This window comes from Pan paniscus, chromosome 1 (assembly GCF_029289425.2).
Source record: "Pan paniscus chromosome 1, NHGRI_mPanPan1-v2.0_pri, whole genome shotgun sequence".
In the NCBI taxonomy this organism is placed as follows: Eukaryota; Metazoa; Chordata; class Mammalia; order Primates; family Hominidae; genus Pan; species Pan paniscus.
In genome coordinates this window covers 38,976,214-38,996,361 of record NC_073249.2, presented here as the reverse complement: position 1 = coordinate 38,996,361, position 20,148 = coordinate 38,976,214, and the positions used below count along the sequence as shown (strand labels likewise).

The following is a 20,148-nucleotide window of genomic DNA, read 5'->3' as shown; positions in this document are numbered from 1 at the left end:
CACCATCTAATGACCTCTTTTGTTTCCACTTTAGATGCAGCAGCAGGAGCATGACTCCCTGAAGGCCAGCCTGTGTGTCCTGGCCCTGGGGCTGGGCCGCCTTCTTTGCTGGTGGTGGCTGGCCGAGCTGATGGCTCACCTGATGTACATGCATGCCATCTACAGCAGCATCCCCCTCCTGGAGACTGTCTCTTGTTGGACCTTAGGTAATTGTGGGAATCACCAACAGTGGGATGAGCCCCAATAGTCCAACAGTTAGCATCAGAGTGGAGCTGGAGTGGGGGCGAGCAGGGGTACAGGTGCCTAGAGCAAACCCTCTTTATTATTATTTTTTAACCTACTCCTCTTGTGGCCAAGATTATGCATGTGAGAAGTGGTTGACGTAGCTGACAGAAGTGAGGGCTGTGCTTGTAGTCTGGGGACCAAGAATGGTGGCATTCTTCTCTGTAATGGGATCCTACTGACCTTAGCTGGGTCCACATCTTCACAGCGTGGCCAATATTGTGTTTAGCAGTAGAAGGCAGGAGTTGCTGGGGGCAGCTTTCAGTTCATTCTAAGAGAGAATGCTCCAAGATTGAGTTGTTCCACAGTCTTCCTTGTTCTTTGTGCATAAGGTATTAAAGAATATGAGGCTGGGTGTGGTGGCTCATGCCTGTAATCCAAGCACTTTGGGAGGCTGAAGTGGGCAGATCACTTGAGGTCAGGAGTTTGAGACCAGCCTGGCCAACATGGTGAAATCATGTCTCTACTAAAAATACAAAAATTAGCTGGGTGTGGTGAGAGACACCTGTAATCCCAGCTACTCGAGAGGCTGAGGCAGGAGAATCACTTGAATCTGGGAGGTGGAGGTTGCAGTAAGCCAAGATCATGCCACCACACTCCAGCCTGGGTGACAAAGCATGACTCTGTCTCAAAAAAAGAATGAGTTTCAGGATCACACAGCCATAGGTTTGAGTTTCAGCTTCACCAATGACTGGTGTGTAACCTTGGCAGTTTACTTAACCTCTCAGCTCCAGCACCCTCATCTGTAAAATAGGGAGACTTAGCTTTGTGGAATAATAGGAGGATATTAGGCAGTGCTGCACATTGAGGGTGTACCTCGTGCACTGTCTGGGGGATAGAATAAATGGCGTGTGTGTATTTCCCTCTGTAGATCCCCTTTCCTTATCTACCCTTTCCTGTATGTCTGCCAGGGAGGTGGCATGGAAGTCTTACTTCCTCAGCAGGGCTAGTCTCCAGTATAGGATTTGTCTGTGGAGAAACCACTGTTCTTTTATTCCTCTGGCCAAAACAGCAGAGCCCACGCCCTTTTCTGAATAAAATCTCTTCACTTCCTTGTTCTCTCTCCTTTTGAGGACTCCCGCAGTGGCTGACTTCTGCCTGTGCTCTGACCTCCAGCCTGTAGCTCCAATAACTGTGTGATCCTCCAGGCAGATCAAGCTGTTCCCTGCTGAGGGCAAGAGTACAAGCCCGACTCCTTCTTTATCTGTCCAACATTTCATAGATCTTCTTAAACAAATCTTGATTGTTCTTGGTATCACACGTACTTAATCAGAATGTTTCCAAGGACGAAACCTTTAAGATTGAAAAAATGCTAAGCTAGTTTAATGATAGTCTCTTTCTTCCAAACAAAACTTTTTATAGTTTGGAGTTGCTAATATTGTAAAGTTTTAATGATACAATTAGACAAACAGAATATGATTAAATGATAGCTTATACTAAGTCAGATCCCAGTTGTACGGGATACAAACTAAGGGACTGTTTCAGCTTGAGGGTGTTTAAACTAAAAGTAATGGAAGACACAACTCAAAATGGGGCTTAAACAATAAGGAAGTTATTCCAAAAAACAATGATACTTAAGATCAGCACTAGGGGTAGTAAATTATGTGACTCTGATGTCACCAACACACCTTTTGTGTGTCCACCATTCAGCTTAAGAACTAACCAGAATCGTAGAAGCCCTTAGTTTGTACTCCTTATCCCATCAGCCTCTATTACCCTCTCTGAAAAGATAACCTGAATATTGTATTTATCCTTTTCTTCTTTTTCTTTGTACTTTTACCACAGTTAAATCCTTAAAATTGCATATGTTAACACCTCTTCGTATGAATAGATTCATGCTTGTTATGTATGTTCTGTGACTTGGTTTTCTTGTTTAACATTATGTTTTTGAGAAGCATTCATGTTAAGACATGTAACTAGGTAGCACTTATTTTCACCGCTGTATAGCATTCCAGTGTATCCATATACAAGAAGTTATTTGTCCATTCTACATATACGAGGACACTTGAGTTTTTTACAGGGTTTTGCTATTCCATATAATGCCATTTCTGTGTCTCTTGGAGCTCATGTGTAAGGGTTTCCCTGTAGGGCCATAACTTTCAAACTCTTTGGCACATTACCCACAGTAAGAAATACATTTTGCCCTAATGCTAAATGACGAGTTGATGGGTTCAGCCCACCAGCATGGCACATGTATACATATGTAACTAACCTGCACATTGTGCACATGTACCCTAAAACTTAAAGTATAATAATAATAAAATTAAAAAAAAAAAAACATTTTGCATTACAGGTGTGTGCATGAGTGTATGCATGTCTGTGTGTGTGTGTAAACTCTCACAAAGCCATACTTTACCTTGAACCACCTGCAATGAATACTGACTGATATTTTCGGTTCCATATTATTCTATTTTAAAATATTGGAATATTTTAAAATATTTGAATCTCTGAATTGGGTGAGTCACTATCCAGAGTTTGTCAAGCATTGCTCAAATATATATGTATTCTGAAATAAGTATTGTGGGTAGTATATTTGTTCAGATTTATAAGAAAAATTATTTTTTAATTTGGCGAAACCAATTTATGCTCTTCTCGGCAGTGTGTTTCCATTGCTTGAAATTCTCACCAACACTTGATACTACTCAAAGCAATTTATAGATTTAATACAATCCCTATCAAAGTACCAGTGACATTCTGCACAGAAATAGAAAAAAAAACCCCTAAAATTTGTGTGGAACCACAAAAGATCCTGAATAGCCAAAGCAATCTGAGCAAAAAGAACAAAGCTGGAGTCAGAACACTGCCAGACCTCAAAATATACTACAAAGCTGTAGTAACCAAAACATCATGGTACTGGCATAAAAACAGGCACATAGATCAATATAAAAAAATAGAGAACCCAGAAATTCACGTATCTTTTAATTTTGAAAATCTGGTGGGTGTGAATTTTATCTCATAGTTTTAATTTGCCTTTCCTTGGTTACTAATAAGTTTGAGCATCTTTTCATAGGCTTAAAGGACTTTGGTATATCATTTCTTAATTATTTTTGAGACAGTCCCACTCTGTCACCCAGGCTGAAGTACAGTGGGGCGATCTCAACTCACTGCAACCTCCACCTCCAGAGTTGAAGCAATTCTATGCCTCAGCCTCCCAAGTAGCTGGGATTACAGGCATGCACCACCGTGCCCAGCTGATTTTTGTATTTTTAGTAGAGACGGGGTTTCATCATGTTGGCCAGGCTGGTCTTGAACTCCTGACCTCAAGTGATCCACCCACCTCGGCCTCCCAAATTGCTGGGATTACAGCTATGAGCCACTGTGCCTGGCCTGGTATATAATTTCTAATGAAATAACTGTTAACTTTTGCCCATTTTTCTAATGGGATTTCTGTCTTTTTCTTGTGGATTCATAACATTTATATTATTTTAAAAAAGTCGTATGTGTAGTTGCAAATATTGACATCTTTTGGTTTGTGGTTTGACTTCTAATGTTTTTATGTTGTTTTTTGACAGCATAAAAGGCTTTATTTTAATGTAGTTGCATTTAGTCATTTTTATTTATCATTTTTACTTTTTTGGGTCTTTCAAAAATAATTATCTCCTACTCCAAGATGATAAAAATATTCTCCATTTTCTTCTAAAGCTTTTAAAGTTAAAAAAATCTTTAGTTATTGTGTACATTTGCATCATAGACTGATAAAATATAAACCATTCAAAATAATTTTTTAAATTGACAAATAATAATTGTACATACTCATGGGGTACGTAGTGATGTTTTGATACATACAATGTATGGTGATCAGATCAGGGTAATTAGCATATCCATCATCACAAATAGTTATCATTTCTTTGTGTTGGGAACATTCAGTATTTTCCTTCTAGCTATTTGAAACTGTAATATATTATTAACTCTAGTCATCCTACAGTACTATAGAACACTAGAACTTATTCTACCTACTGTAATTTTGTATCTTTTAACAAATCTCTCCCTATCCCTCCCTTTCCAGCTTCTAGTATTTTCTCTTCTGTTTTTTCACTTCTGTATGAACATTTATTAGCTTCCACCTATGAGTGAGAACATGTGGTGTTAACTTTCTGTTTCTAGCTTATTTCACTTAACAGAATGTCCCCCAGTTCCATCTTTGTTGCCTCAGACAACAAAATTTCATTCTTTTTTATGGTGGCATGGTATTCCATGGTGTAAAAATACCACATTTTCTTTTTTTTCTTTTTTTTTTGAGACGGAGTCTCGCTCCATCACCCAGGCTTGAGTGCAGTGGCATGACCTCGGCTTACTGCAACCTCTGCCTCTTGGTTTCAAGTATTCTCTTACCTCAGCCTCCTGAGTAGCTGGGATTACAGGTGCCCGCCACCACACCTGGTTAATTTTTATATTTTTAGTAGAGACGGGGTTTCACCACGCTGGCCAGGCTGGTCTCGAACTCCTGACCTAAAGTGATCTGCCCACCTCAGCCTCCCAAAGTGCTGGGATTATAGGCAGGAGCCACCATGCCCAGCTTTAAATACCACATTTTCTTTATCCATTTATCTGTTGTTGGACACCTAGGTTGATTACATATCTTGGCTGTTGTGAATAGTGCTACTGTAAACATGGGGTATAGATGTCTCTTGAATATAATGATCTCCTTTTCGTTGGATAAATTCACAGTACTGGGATTGCTGGATCATATGGTAGTTCTATTTGTAGTTTTTTGAAGGACTTCCATACTGTTCCCCATAGTGGCTATACTAGTTTGCATTCCCACCAACAATGTGTAAGAATTCACTTTTCTCTTCATCCTCATCACCATTTGTTATTTTTTTGGCCACTTTCATAATAGTCATCCTAACTCTGGGGTGAGATGATATCCCATTGTGGTTCTGATTTGCATTTCCCTCATGATTAGTGATATTGAGCTTTTCACATATTTATTGACCATTTCTTTTGAGAAAATATCTGTTCAGATCATTAGCCCATTTTTAAATCAGATTGTTTAGTTTGCTGTTGAGATGTCTGAGTTCCTTGTATATTCTGGATATTAATCACCTATTGGATAAGTAGTTTGCAAATATTTTCTCCTATTCTGTAAGTTGTCTTTTCACTCTGTTGTTTCCTTTTCTTTGCAGAAGCTTTTTAGTTTGATATATCCCATTTGTTTATTTTTGCTTTTGTTGCCTGTGCTTTAGAAGTCTTACTCATAAAATCTTTCCCTGACCAATGTCCTGACGGATTCTCCTAATGCTTTCTTCTAGTATTTTTATTGCTTCAGGTATACACATAGGTCTTTGATCCATTTTGAGGGTGAGAGGTGGGGGTCTGGTTCCATTCTTCTGCATATGGGTATCCAGTTTTCTCAGTACCATTTGTTGAACAGATTGTCCTTTCCTTAATGAGTGTTTTTGGCATCTTTGTCAAAAATCAGTTGGCTGTAGATATGTGGATTAATTTCTGGATCCTCTGTTCTTTTATATTGATCTACATGCCTGTTTCTATGCATGTACCATGCTGTTTTGGTTACTACAGTTTTGTAGTATATTTTGAGGTCTGGCAGTGTTCTGACTCCAGCTTTGTTCTTTTTGCTCAGAATTGCTTTGGCTGGTCAGGATCTTTTGTGGTTCCACACAATTTTTAGGTTTTTTTCTTCTATTTCTGTGAAGAATGTTACTGGTATTTTGATAGGAATTGTATTAAATCTATCAATTGCTTTGAGTAGTATTGTCATTTTAACAATATTCTTTCAATCCATGAGCATGGGATGTTTTTCCATTTCTTTGTATCCTCTTCAGTGTTCGTATTTCTTTCGTCAGCGTTTTGCAGTTTTCCTTGTGAAGGTCTTCACCTCCTTAGTTATTTCACATTTTTTTAGCTATTAGAAATGGGATTGCCTTCTTGATTTCTTTAGTTCACTGTTGGTGTATAGAAATGATACTGATTTTTGTATAATTGTACCCTGCAACTTTACTGGATTTGTTTATCAATTCAAATAGTTTTTTTGTAAAGTCTTTAGGTTTTTTTTTCTTTTTTTTTAACTCTCTATGTTCAGGGGTACGTGTGCAAGTTTATTACATAGGTAAGTTTATGCCATGGGTTTTTTTTTTTGTACAGATTATTTCATCACCCAGCTATTAAGCTGAGTACTCATTAGTTATTTTTCCTGATCTTTCCCCTCCTCCCACCCTCCACCCCGTGATAGGCCCCAGTGCATGTTGTTCCCTTCTATGCCTCCAGCTCCAACCATGTCCCTGCAAAGGACATGATATTGTTCTTTTTTATGGCTGCATAGTATTCCATGGTGTATATGTACCACATTTTCTTTATCCAGGCTATCATTGATGGGCATTTAGGTTGATTCCGTGTTTTTGCTATTGTGAATAGTGTTGCAATGAACATACGTGAGTGTGTCTTTGTAACAGCACTATTTATATTCCTCTCAGTATATACCCAGTAATGGGATTGCTGGGTCAAATGGTATTTCTGTCTTTAGGTCTTTCAGGAGTTGCCACACTGTCTTCTATAATGGTTGAACTAATTTACACTCTTACCAACAGTGTATAAGTGTTCCTTTTTCTCCACAACATGGCCAGCATCTGTTATTTTTGGACTTTCTAATAACAGCCATTCTGACTGGTATGAGATGGGATCTCATTGTGGTTTTGATTTGCATTTCTCTAATGAGCAGTGATGCTGAGCTTTTTTTTCCCCACATGATTGTTGGCCACATGTATGTCTTCTTTTGGAAAGTCTGTTTATGTCCTTTGCCCATTACTTAATGAGATTGTTTATTTTTTTCTTGTACATTTAAGTTCTTTGAGATGCTAAACATTAGACCTTTGTCAGATGCATAGTTTGCAAAAATTTTCTCCCATTTTGTAGGTTGTCTGTTTACTCTGTTGATAGTTTGTTTTGCTGTGCAGAAGCTCTTTAATTAGATCCCATTTGTCAATTTTGCTTTTGTTGCAATTGCTTTTGTTGTCTTCGTCATGAAGTCTTTGTCCATGCCTGTGTCCCAAATGGTATTGCCTAGATTGTCTTCCAGGATTTTTATAGTTTTGGGTTTTACATTTATATCTTTAATCGATCTTGGGTTAATTTTTGTATGTGCTATAAAGAAGGGGTCCAGTTTTAGTCTTCTGCATGTGGCTAGCCGGTTACCCAGCACCATTTATTGAGTAGGGAATTATTTCCCCATTGCTTGTTTTTGCCAGGTGTGTTGAAGTTCATATAGTTGTACATGTGTGGCCTTATTTCTGGGTTCTCTATTCTGTTTTGTCAGTCTATGTGTCGGTTTCTGTATCAGTATCATGCTGTTTTGGTTACTATAGCCCTTTAGTGTTGTTTGAAGTTGGGTAGCATGATGCCTCCAGCTTTGTTCTTTTTGCTTAGGATTGCCTTGGATATATGGACTCTTCTTTGGTTCCATATGAATTTTAAAATAATTTTTTTCTAGTTCTGTGAAGAATGTCAATGGTAGTTTAATAGGAATAGCATTGAACCTATAAACTGCTTTGAGCAGTATGGCCATTTTCACAATATTGATTCTTCCCATCCATGAGCATGGAATGTTCTTCCATTTGTTTTGTATCATCTCTGGTTTCTTTGAGCAGTGGGTTGTGGTTATACTTGTAGCTATCTTTCACTTCCCTAGTTAGCTGCATTGCTAGGTATTTTATTCTTTTTGTGGCAGTTGTGAATGGTAGTTTGTTGCTGATTTGGCTCTCAGCTTGACTGTTGTTGGTATATAGGTATGCTAGTGATTTTTGCACATTGATTTTGTATCCTGAGACTTTGCTGGAGTTGTTTATCAGCTTATGAAGCTTCTGGGCTGAGACGATGGCATTTTCTCAACATGGATCATGTCACCTATAAACGGGTAGTTTTACTTCTTCTCTTCCTATTTGGATACACTTTATTTCTTTCTCTTGCCTGATTGCCCCAGCCAGAACTTCCAATACTATGTTGAATAGGAGTGGTAAGAGAGGGCATCCTTATCTTGTACCAGTTTTCAAGAGGAATGCTTCCAGCATTCGCCTATTCAGTATGATGTTGGCTGTGGGTTTGTCATAGATGGCTTTTATTATTTTGAGGTATGTTCCTTTAATATCTAGTTTATTGAGAGTGTTTAACCATGAATGGATGCTGTATTTTATTGAAAGCTTTTTCTGCATCTATTGAGATAATCATGTGGTTTTTGTCTTTAGTTCTGTTTTTGTAATGAATTACATTTATTGATTTGCATATGTTGAGTCAACCTTGCATCCCAGGGATAAAGCCTACTTGATTGTGGTGGATAAGCTTTTTGGTGTGGTGGATTCAGTTTGCCAGTATTTTGTTGAGTATTTTTGCATTGATGTGCACAAGGATATTGGCCTGAAGTTTTCTTTTGTTGTGTCTCTGCCAGGTTTTGGTATCAGGATGATGCTGGCCTCATAGAATGAATTAGGTAGGAATCTCTCCTTCTCAGTTTTTTGGAATAGTTTCAGTAGGAATGGTGCCAGCTCTTTTTTGTACATCTGGTAGAATTCAGCTGTGAATCCATCTGGTCCTGGGCTTTTTTTGGTTGGTAAGTTATTTATTACTGCCTCAATTTCAGAGCTTCTTATTGGTCTGTTCAGGAATTCAGTTCTTTTCCTGGTTCAGTCTTCGGAGGGTATATGTGTCCTGGAAATGATAACTTTCTTCTAGATTTTCTAGTTTGACATATTAATAATATTCTCTGATGGTTGTTTGTAATTCTGTGGGGTCAGTGGTAATATCCCCCTTGTTTCTTATTGTGTTCATTTGAATCTTCTCTCTTTATTAGTCTAGTTAGTGGTCTATTTTATTAATTTTTTTTAAACCAATTCCTGGATTCACTGATATTTCAAGTCTCTAATCCTTTCAGTTCAGCTCTGATTTTGTTTATTTCTTGTCTTCTGCTAGCTTTGGGATTGGTTTGTTCTTGGTTCTCTAGTTCTTTTAGTTTTGATGTTAGGTTATTAACTTGAGATCTTTCTAACTTTTTGTTGTAGGTGTTTAGTGCTATAACTTTCCCTCTTAACATTGCCTTAGCTGTGTCCCAGAGACTGTGGTATGTTGTATTTTTATTCTGGTTAGTTTGAAAGAACTTGCTAATTTTTGCCTTAATTTCATCATTTACCCAAAAGTCATTCAGGAGCAGGTCATTCAATTTCCATGTAATTATATGGTTTTGAGTGAATTTCTTAGCCTTGATTAGTAATTTGATAGTGCTGTGGTCCAAGAGACTATGTTATGATTTCAGTTCTTTTGCATTTGCTGAGGAGTGTTTTCTGATTATGTGATCAATTTTAGAGTATGTGCCATGTGATGATGAGAAGAATGTATATTCTGTTGTTTTTGGGCAGAAAGTTCTGCAGATATCTATCAGGTCCATTTGATCTAGTGCTGAGTTCAGGTCCTAAATATCTTTAATTTTCTGTCTAGATGATCTGTCTAATATTGTCAGTGGTGTGTTAAAGTCTCCCATTATTGTGGGGGAGTCTAAGTCTCTCTGAAAGTCTCTAAGAACTTGTTTTATGAATCTGGGTGTTCCTATGTTGGGTGCATATATATTTAGGACAGTTAGATTTTCTTGCTGAGTTGAATCCTTTACCATAATGTAATGCCCTTCATTGTCTTTTTTGAACTTCATTGGTTTGAAGTCTGTTTTGTTAGAAATTAGGATTACAATCCCTGCTTTTTTCTGTTTTTCATTTCCGTGCATCCACAGTTTTACAATGGAAGCATTGTATTGTCTATCCAGAGATCAGTACTGATAAACTCTCAATACTTGTCCTTCCACATCATTTTTTTCCTATAGTTCTTTATACACACATTTATGTTTTCTCCCAAATGAGCTTATACTATATATATATATACATATATATATATAATTTTGTAGTCTAAGATTCATTTTAGTTAAATGATCTCTATCCTTTCACATTACTAAATTTTCGTTCTTGTTTGATACCCAGACAGTAATCAAATTTTACTAAGGTCCTTTATATCTGTTTTGGCCAAGCTGGTATCCAATCTAGGACTACACATTGGATCTAGTTGTGTTGTTCCTTAAGACTGTCTTATTTAGCACCATCCCTTTCTATGACACCAGCTTGTTGAAGGGACCAGGCCAGTTGTCTTACAGAATGTTCTATCACCTGGCTTCTTATAATGTCATTTAGCATATTCCTTTATCCCTTCTGTTTCTTATAAACTAAAAGTTAAATCAAAAACCTTCATGGGCCAGGTGTGGTGGCTCATGCCTATAATCCCAGCACTTTGGGAGGCTAAGGCGAGTGGATGGCTTGAGTCCAGGAGTTTGAGACCAGCCTGGGCAAGATGGCAAAACCCCATCTCTACAGAAAATACAAAAATTAGCCAGGGTGGTAGTGCGTGCCAGTAGTGCCAGCTACTCAGGAGGCTGAGATGGGTGAATCACTTGAGCCCAGGAGGTCAAGGCTGTGGTGAGCTATGATCGCACCACTGCACTCTAGCAGCCTGGGCAACAGAGTGAGACTCTGTCCCTCGCTTCCCCTCCGCACCCCCCTCGCTCCGGCAAAAGACAAAGCTTCATAGATTAAAGAGGTTAATTATTTTTAGCTACAATACCTATCATATCACCTATGAAGTCATAAGATGATACTTAAACTTTTCCCCAATTCTTATGAGAAATTTTAAATATCTAGAATGTTTGAAGGAATTATATAACAAACACAATGGATCTACCATGTAGATCCAACAGTTGTTAATTTTTGCCCCCGAGTAACATTCTCCTACCTAACTACAATTACATATCACATTTGATAATAGTACTTTTCTAATATCTAATATCTAGTCTGTCTTCACATTTTCCTAGTTGTCTCCAAATATATTTTAAAGCTATTTTGTCAACCCAGAATCAGCCAAATGCGTCATTTGGTTTCATGTCTATTAGTCTACTTCGATCTAGAATAGTTCAACCATGTTTTAAAATGATATGACTTTTTGAGGAGTCCAGACTTATTGTCTTATAGAATGTCCCACACGCTGGATTTGACTTTTTAAAATTGCGTTATTCTTAAATTTGTTCTTCTATCCCATCTGTTTCTGTAAACTGAAAGTTAGATCTAGATCCTCTAGAGTCCTGATTTAATAAAACAATTTTTTTTTGCAAAAATAACTTCATATAGAATGCCGTGTGCTTCATATTGTATCTGTGGGATGCGTATAATGTCAGGTGGTCCCCCCTGTTTGCATTGCTAAGTCAAATCACTTGCGTATGGTGGTGGTGCCGGATCTCTCCCTTGTAAAGGTACATTTATCCCTTTGCAATTAGCAAGCAACATGTGAGGTGTTAATTCAGTGCTATCTGAATATCTTCTTCCCCAATAACCTGGAAAATAGTGAATAGTTTTAGCATTTTTTGGTGAAACTTGCTTGAATCAGTTTTTTGAGTGGGAGTTTGAAATGCTGATTTTCCAAATCTATCATTATGCTTGCATTTGATAGCTGGCATTCTTCTGTAATGACTTTTCCATCATAAACTGGAGCTGAATACAGTTTCTCATAAAAAGCCAGGGCAAATGTGTAATCGTTCCTCTTTAAACATCATTTTATAGAATAAGGAGTTCAGTGAAATATTTTCCTTCAATAGTAGTGTCAAATAATTTTATATTTTACAATTCAATGTAGTAATTTTCCTTTTGGATGCTAAAATTGTCCCAAATTTGGTCAAGCTAGCTTCTGTGTTCTCTTGATGAGCCTTTATTTGCCTCTGTTTCCTTAGTTTCGGGAACTGAAAGATATCCCAGTGCTCACCTTATATTTTCCTTAGCCCTGTATTGGAATCAGCCAAATCTTCAAAGGAGCCTTGATTCCTTTTAGTGGGGGAATTATATTTAGGAGCCAAGATCCGAGTCTGTCCATTACTACTGGGGTGTTATTGTTCGGAGGCCTGAACATTTCCAGTGAGTAGACCTGGGGAATATGGTTTTATAAAAACATGAGTTTTATAAAATGTGAGTTCATACTGAGATTTTAAATTCAGATTTAACATTACTATGTTTTTTCTTAGCAACTTTGATTTTATACTTGTACCTTTTCTCTTTATTAATGAAGATCATAGTTTCTAATTACATGAGCGTATTATTTGTGGTGACACTATGAGTAGTTTCAAAATTATAATGCTCAACATTTTGACAAAAAATCACTGAATGACATTTAAGAATCATTTCAGTTCTTTTTTCTCTTAGGGTGGAGGTATACTGAGTGCTCTATATTCAAAAGCCATTTGAAATAATGCTTTTTAATGTGTGTTCATATTACTGATTTGATATTTGGTTAAATTCTTCTAATTTTGAATTTGCTTTTTGTCTTTTTGATTTATCTGTCCTATTTTTTATATTTACAAGTTCTCTTTGATGCTTTTTTTGTATCTGTGAGGTCTTATAGTTTCTTTTCCTTGCATATTCTTTCAAGTTTACTTATGTTTTCAAACATGATAAACATATTTATCTTACATTCTATAGCTGGTAATTCTACATCTGCAATCTTTGTTAGTCTGATTATCCGTTTTACTTCTGTCAGTTCTCACCCATATTTTGGGATGTTTGATTGTGAGCCCATGTTAATTGCTGCTTTGTCCTTGGGAATTCTTTGGTGTCTGTGTCTGGAATACATTCATCCAGAGAATATTTAGGTTTATTTCTGCCAGGTGCTTGGAGTTATTACCAACGTGGTGCTGCTTAAATTTCTGGCTTGGGGTTTTGAGGGGACACAGGCAATGGGAATTTTGGGCTTTGGAAATCTGGATTTATGTGGGCTGTCACTCTAACCTCCTATGTGTATGGGCTCCCAGGACTGCCACCTGTCCCCACATGTGGCTTGTGAAAAGCAAAGCCTAGGTCTTTGCAGCCTGGCAGGTTCTACCAGGGTAAAGACATGCACGACCGCTCGCCCATTTTTCTGCTCTTGCTTTATATATATATATTTTTGGTCTCCAAGGACTTTTCCAAACAGCTCAAGTATATATTTGAAAAAGATGCTTTCACATATTTCATTTAGCATTTCTTAGGTGTTCTCCATTGGCATGATTTTCAAGATGGGACAGTCTGTTATATTGCCAGAAATGGAAATTCCACTATACCTGTTTTTAAGAGGGAAGAAATCTCACAAGAAGCATCTCCAGCAGCTTCCCCCTTTATGTACCTTGTGGCCATAACTGCATCATCTGTGTCATATGGCCATATTATAATCATCCCATGATTAGTTGTAACCAGGAATTTCTTCCAGGTTACTATGGGGAAGAGGTTGGACACGGGAATGAAATTCCCTTTCCAATGGCAAGGATTGGGGGAAGAGAGTTGTTTGGGAGGCAGCCAGGACTTTGTATTAGAGCAACTACTTCTGAATACAAAGTAGCAGTGTAGTGTTTCAAATTGGAAAATTTGAAAAGTAGTATAATAGGCAGCCAAGAAAATAGAAGATTTAAATGTTATAATTGTTTTATTCCACTCTTAATTAATTTGAGGCTTATGATTTGTAGAGTGACCAAATATCCCATTTTGCAGTCCTATTCTATATCTGTTGTCCTGATATCATTATTAATAGTTCCTTTCATTCTCAAAAGTGTCCCTGAAAAGTGAGCATCCATGGATTTTGGTATCTGTAGGGGTTCTGGGAACCAATTTCCCAGGGATGAGACTGGAGCTCAGGAGTGAGATTGGCGATGGAGACAGGTATGTGGGAACTGTTGCACACATGTGATAACTGAGGCCACAAGAGTAAAAGGACTTCCTTGAAAAATGTGTAGAATGAGAATAAAGGAGGGCCAAGTATAGAACTTTAGAGAATGTTAAAATTTAAGAGGTGAGCCAGAAAAGAGGAGTCAGTAACGAATGAGAAGGAATGTTAATAAACAAAGGAGGAAGCCAATGGTTTTGTGAAGGTTGCAAGAAGAAAGCTCAATTTATCAGAGGTTGAAAAGAGGCTGCGTAAGAGGGGATTTAAGAGAGTCTTTGATTTTGGCAAATGGGAGGTCATAAATGACTTTGGTCATGGTTGACGTTGTTCATTTTGGGGGACTAAAGACCAGGGCTACAGAATAAATCAAAGGTGAAAAAATAGAGGCAGAAGCTAATATGCTGCTTTAGTTGTGTTAAATGATGACTTAACTGCCACACAGTCTCAGATGGCCTTGCTGTCACATAGCCCAGTGGGTCCTGACTGCATCTTTTTTCCTTCTGGTGGACCTGCCATTTCCAGGCTGCTCCTCAGGGTCTCCGTCTCTCCAGGCTGCCATGATGTGGAGTATAGTATGGCAAACATCCCCTTTCTTTCCAGCACATGGGCACCTTCAGCTTCAAGGTTTTGGTGCTAATCCTTCTTGAGATGTTTCAGAAAGATAAAATAAGCATAAGGGGGTTATAAGGTTTGCAGAAGGCATGTGAGCTTTGGGCCCTGGTGGCAGCCTCTGATTTCCTTCTGAACTAATACAGAGATACTGTAATTTTTTTATTCTGTCACTTTTAACCTCTTGATGGCAGGGCTCTCCTTCCACGATGGCCCTTTTTTCCATCCAAAAGTTGCAGTTAAGTGTGAGACAGCAGCACAGACAGTAAAAGATGGCTCTTTGTCTTACATGGAAGAAGATATACAACAGATCCTTCATCTCTAAATCTCAGGACTGGGTAACATTCTACCCTGTCCAGGAATAACCCCCTCTGAACACCCCAAGCTGAGTGAGAGCTGCTTTAGAGATGCGCCTATACCACTGCCTCTGGGGTCTTTCTCCTGCAGCACTCACAGCACAGGTGCTTAATGAGTACTTCACGTGCAGGTTCAGGTGAAGTAAAATTTCACAGGGACTCTGCCTGGCAGTTGACATCAGATTGGTGTTAGTGTGAGCAGCCAGATATCCAGATGAGTGATTGATACAAGATTTTGCATAAGGCAGCAAAGGGAAATTATGCGTCATACATTATTGTTCCAAAAAGGGATCGCTGCAAAGTTAACAGAAATAGAGAATATAAATAGAGGTTGTTTCTCATGGGATTGATTTGATGTGATTAATCAAAGGAGAGAGATATTCACATACTCCATGGAAGGTGTTCAATCCTCTCCTGGTGGGGGTGGAAAAAAACAGTGGTGGCTGCTTGTCTGTCAGGGCTCCGTTGCTACTCCCTGTGATTGAGAGGACATTGGGAGCTCCATGGCAACAGGGTGACATTTGTTTTTCTTTCATTTCCCTTAATCCTCTCCTGGAGATATCAAAGTAAAATTTTCTTCCCATTTATTTTTCTCTCTTTTCAGGGTGATGTTGATGATGATTATTAATTTTAACCTTCTCCTTCAATTTCTAGTGAGGGTTAGAGCTGCTGTAATCAGGCTCTCAGGTGGAGGCCAGGCTCCAGGAAGATCTTCTTCCTGAGCACTGCCTGGGCAGGGCATTGGGCAGTGGATGTTGTCCACACCAGCGTTGTACCAGTCTACATGGGGTTACCTCTGCCCCCACTGTGGCTGGCCCAGCACCTGCATTAGACATATCTTACCGGAAGGATAGAACTTTAGAGAACACTAATATTTGACAGGTAGATAGAAAAAGAGGGCCATCAATGAATCAGAAGGAATATTAATTAATGAGGAAGTAAACAAGTGTCTTGTGAAGGTTTAAAAAAGAAGAAGGTGCACAATTTATCAGAAGTTGAAGAGAGGCCAAGTAAGAGGGGACTGAAAAAAGTCTGTTTCAGTTTTGGCAAATGAGTCGTGATTGACTTTGGTCATGGTTGCCACTGTTCATTCTGGGGAATATAGACCAGGGTTGAATAATAATCAGACGTGAGAAAATAGACGTAGTTTGGGGGAAATTTTAAATGTTTCTGCTTTCAGTAACTAAAAGCAATCAGAAACTAGTGGGAAATGTGATAGTGATTATAGCTTTCTGAAGGCCAGTGGGAGGCTGAATTCTCTTAATACGCAGGAATGTTCAGGAAGAGGGTACTGAGCAGCTCCTTTCCATGTCTGCCAAGTTCAAACGAGGTTTAAGTTTAGGCAAGGAAATGTTATTAGATGTAGTCCTCAAGTGCTATACCACAGACTGAACACCTTCAGGAAGACACACACTATCTCTTATACAGCTGAAAATACACACATCTCTTTCCCCAAGTAACTATTCAAGTCCAGGCTCTCAGTGGGCTCAAGAGAGTGTCCACATCTCCTGGAATTTGGCCATAATGTTAATATCCTACAACTGTGGGCTCAGTTGTAGTGTTAGCTACCATTGACACCTTTATATTAAATAGAAGGGGAAAGAGATGGGAATGAAGAGAAATATTAGTTAAAATTTACATGTAAATGCATTACACAGCAAATAAGAAAATACAGGTAATTGTTTAGAGCTAATTTTTATGTTTTTCATTAAGAAAACTTTTTAACCTTTAAAACTGATATATGATGTACATATTTTGGGGGTATATGTGATAATTTGATACATTCATATAATCAGAGTAATTGAGATCTTCATTACCTTACTTACCTTTTTAAATACTAGGAACATTTGAATTATTTTCTTGCTGTTTTGAAACATACAATCAATTAATGTTAACTATAGTTACCCTGTTGATCTATTGAACAGCAGGTCTTCTGTCTTCTAAGTGTGTATGTGTACCCATTAATCAACCTCTTTTCATCCTCCCCTCCTGCTTACCCTTCCCAGCCTCTGGTAAATCACCAATCTACTCTATCTTGATGAGATTCACTTTTATATCTCTGACATGTGAGTGAGAACATGCAATGTTTATCTTTTTGTGCTTGGCTTATTTCACTTAACATAATGACCTCCAGTTCCATTCATGTTTCTATAAATGACAGAATTTTATTCTTTTTCATGGCTGAATAATATTCCACTGTGTATATATTTCAATTTTTTAACTCCATTCATTCATTAATGGACATTTAGGTTGATTTCATATTTTGGTTATGGTGAATAATGCTGCAGTAAACATGGGGAGTACAGATATTGCTTTGACATGTTGATTTCCTTTCCATGGGGTGTGTATCCAGTAGTGGAATTGCTGGATCATATGGTGGTTCTATTTTTGTTTTTTGGGAGGAGTTTTTATACTGTTTTTCATAGTGGCTGTAGTAGTTTACATTCCCACCAACAGTGTATGAGGTTTCCCCTTTCTTTACATCTTCACCAGCATCTGTTATTTTTTTGATAAAAGCCATCCTAACTGGGGTGAGACGATATCTCATTGTGGCTTTGATTTGCATTTCTGTAATGATTAGTTATGTTGAACACTTTTTCATATATTTTTTGGCCATTTGTATGTCATTTTTTGAGAAATGTCTTTTAGATCTTTTGTCCATTTTTAAATTGGATTCTTTCTTTTTTTTTTTGCTGTCGAGTTGTTTGAGCTCCTTGTATATTCTGGTTATTAATCTTTTGTTAGATAGTCTGTAAATATTTTCTCCCATTCTGTGGGATGTCTCTTCACTTTGTTGATTGTTTCTTTTGCTGTGCAGAAACTTTTTAGCTTGATATAATCCATTTATCTATTTTTCCTTTTGTTGCCTGTGGTTTTGAGGCCTTGCCTGGAATCTTTGCCCAGACCAGTGTCCTGGAGTATTTTCCCAGTGTTTTCCTCTAGCAGTTTCATAGTTGCAGGTCTTGGATGTAAGTCTTTAGTGTGGTTTGAATTAATTTTTGTATATGGTGAGAGATAGAGGTCTAATTTGGTTCTTCTGCATGTGGTTATCCAGTTTTCCCAGCACCATTTATTGAAGAGAGTGCCCTTTGCCTGTTGTATGTTCTTGGCACCCTTGCTGAAAATGAGTTCACTGTGTATGCATGGATTTATATCTGGGTTCTCTATCCTATTGCATTGATCTGTATGTCTTTTTTTTTAATGCCAGTACCATGATTGATTTGGTTTCTATAGCTTCGCAGTATATTTTGAAGTCAGATAGTGTGATGCCTTCAACTTCGTTCTTTTTGCTCAGGGTTGCTTTGGCTATTCGGGGTCTTTTGTAGTTCCATATGAGTTTTGGGATTGTTTTTTCTATTTCTGTGAAGACCGTCATTGGTATTTTGATGGGGATAGAGCAATTTCTGTGCCTGATCAGGGGGTTTGTGACTCTCCCCTTCATTCTGTGTTCTTTTTGTCTTCGGTTAGTACTTCTGCTGTTGGGGTTTCTTAACTCTGGTGTGATCCAAATTTTGATTCTTCACAGGTCTAAGCCATTGCAAGTCCTGCTGTTGTCTTCCATTAACCAGTAGACATGGCAATACTAGGTGATACCCCACAAAATCCCCTAAGTTTCATTTATATTCCTCCTGCCTCCATTGTGTAGGAGTAACTCAATTTCCCTTTGGCAGTAAGGGTTAGGCCTCCCAGCTTGTACTATAACTCCTCTTTCACTTGTTCTCCTAGTTCCATGAGGAACCCCAAATGGCTGGGTGATAGTAGGTTTTGATTTGATAGAATCATTGTTTCGTCCCCTGGTGGAAGCACTTCTTTGCTGTGTGGTCAGACCTCTAACCAAGCACATCACAGAGTTTCAGGGATGGGAAGAAGATATCTTAGGAGTAGGTTAAGAGGTGTAATAGTGAGGTGCCACTCCCTCTTCCACTCTTTGAATACTGACTCTACATATTTAGGTTATGGGTAAGAGCACCATATGGAGTTTGCTGGCTCAGAGCACATTCTGTATCCCATGGGATAGAATCTCAACATCACATGATGATGTATATGGGAACCTTTGATAGACTATTCTGTAAGGCTAACTGCTTTTGAATGATGGGATAAGACTAGTGAATCCCATAGCCCATCATCTGACTTCATTTGCTACAAAGTGAGGTCATTAGACAAAAGTGATGTTATGTCTGATAACATGACAGTGACTAAGATGGTCAGTATGTCCATGGATGGTGAAACTGGCAGACACGTTGGTGAATTTGGAAAGCAGATTCACATCGAGAATAAGGAACGACTCTCTGGCCCCTCCAAAACAGAAGAGGTCTAGTGTAATCAGCCTGATACCAGAATATGGAAGGTCATAGAAAACCGGCAAATTAGGGACTCAGCTGTTCTAGTAGCCAGGTTAATCTTGGTGAGAGGCTGTCCACATTGTTGATCCTGTGCAAAGCTTTCATTGCTGCCATTGCAGCTACTTTGGTGATGAGCCCATTAGGACAGCTGTGGAAAGAGGCTGGCTGATGTGCACAGGCCATGCCACCTTGTTATTTAGACTGCCGGGCCCTTTTGTTGAGTATTTACATGGGTAACAAATATCTCCACTGGGCTCATTTTGAGGTGTTCATTTATATGCCTCTTTCCTGATTTTAAACGTCTCCTTATTAACATTTATCCAATAGAATTCCTTCCACAATCCTAACTATCCCAGGAAACTATTGGACACTCCCATGAATCAGTTTTAGGTTCTTACAGACAAATTGGCCAATGGCATGTACCACTTGAAATTCCACCCACTGTGAGGCTTTTTCCTTGTTTGCTGTCCTTTGGGGCCATCTCACATATAAGGTTGCAGCTGTTCATTTCCAGCAGATTCCATCATATCTTGGGCAGTCATCAGTGAACAGAGCTGTTTCCCTTCCTCTACCAAGTCCTCTTGGGGCCTTAGGTGTGGGATGAGAGAAGGATAGCCATATAGCAGGAGTCAGCATATTGGGAGGAAGAGTTCTCTTTTCCTGCAACTTAATTGTGACCTCAGGATTCTCCGTGTGTGTGTGTGTGTGTGTGTGTGTGTGTATACGTGTATACACATGTGTATGTATCCATTGATAATGGAATGCTTCCTGATATTGTGGCTAGGTGGATCAGATAACTCTAGTTGATAATGGACCACTCAGGTAACATGGTTCTTTGGTGT

The 20,148-nt window shown here is 38.5% G+C and overlaps 1 protein-coding gene across 5 annotated transcripts in view; it reads left to right on the top strand.

Annotated features, from left to right (window-relative positions):
• Positions 1-20,148, top strand: part of HHAT (hedgehog acyltransferase) — a 348,408-nt gene that overhangs the window by 89,388 nt on the left and 238,872 nt on the right. For all 5 annotated transcript variants that reach the window (XM_063597338.1, XM_003814206.4, XM_003814203.4 and 2 more), the window contains one exon: positions 35-206. In XM_063597338.1, the coding sequence (XP_063453408.1) occupies positions 35-206 (172 nt within the window). The remainder of the gene's footprint in view (positions 1-34; positions 207-20,148) is intronic.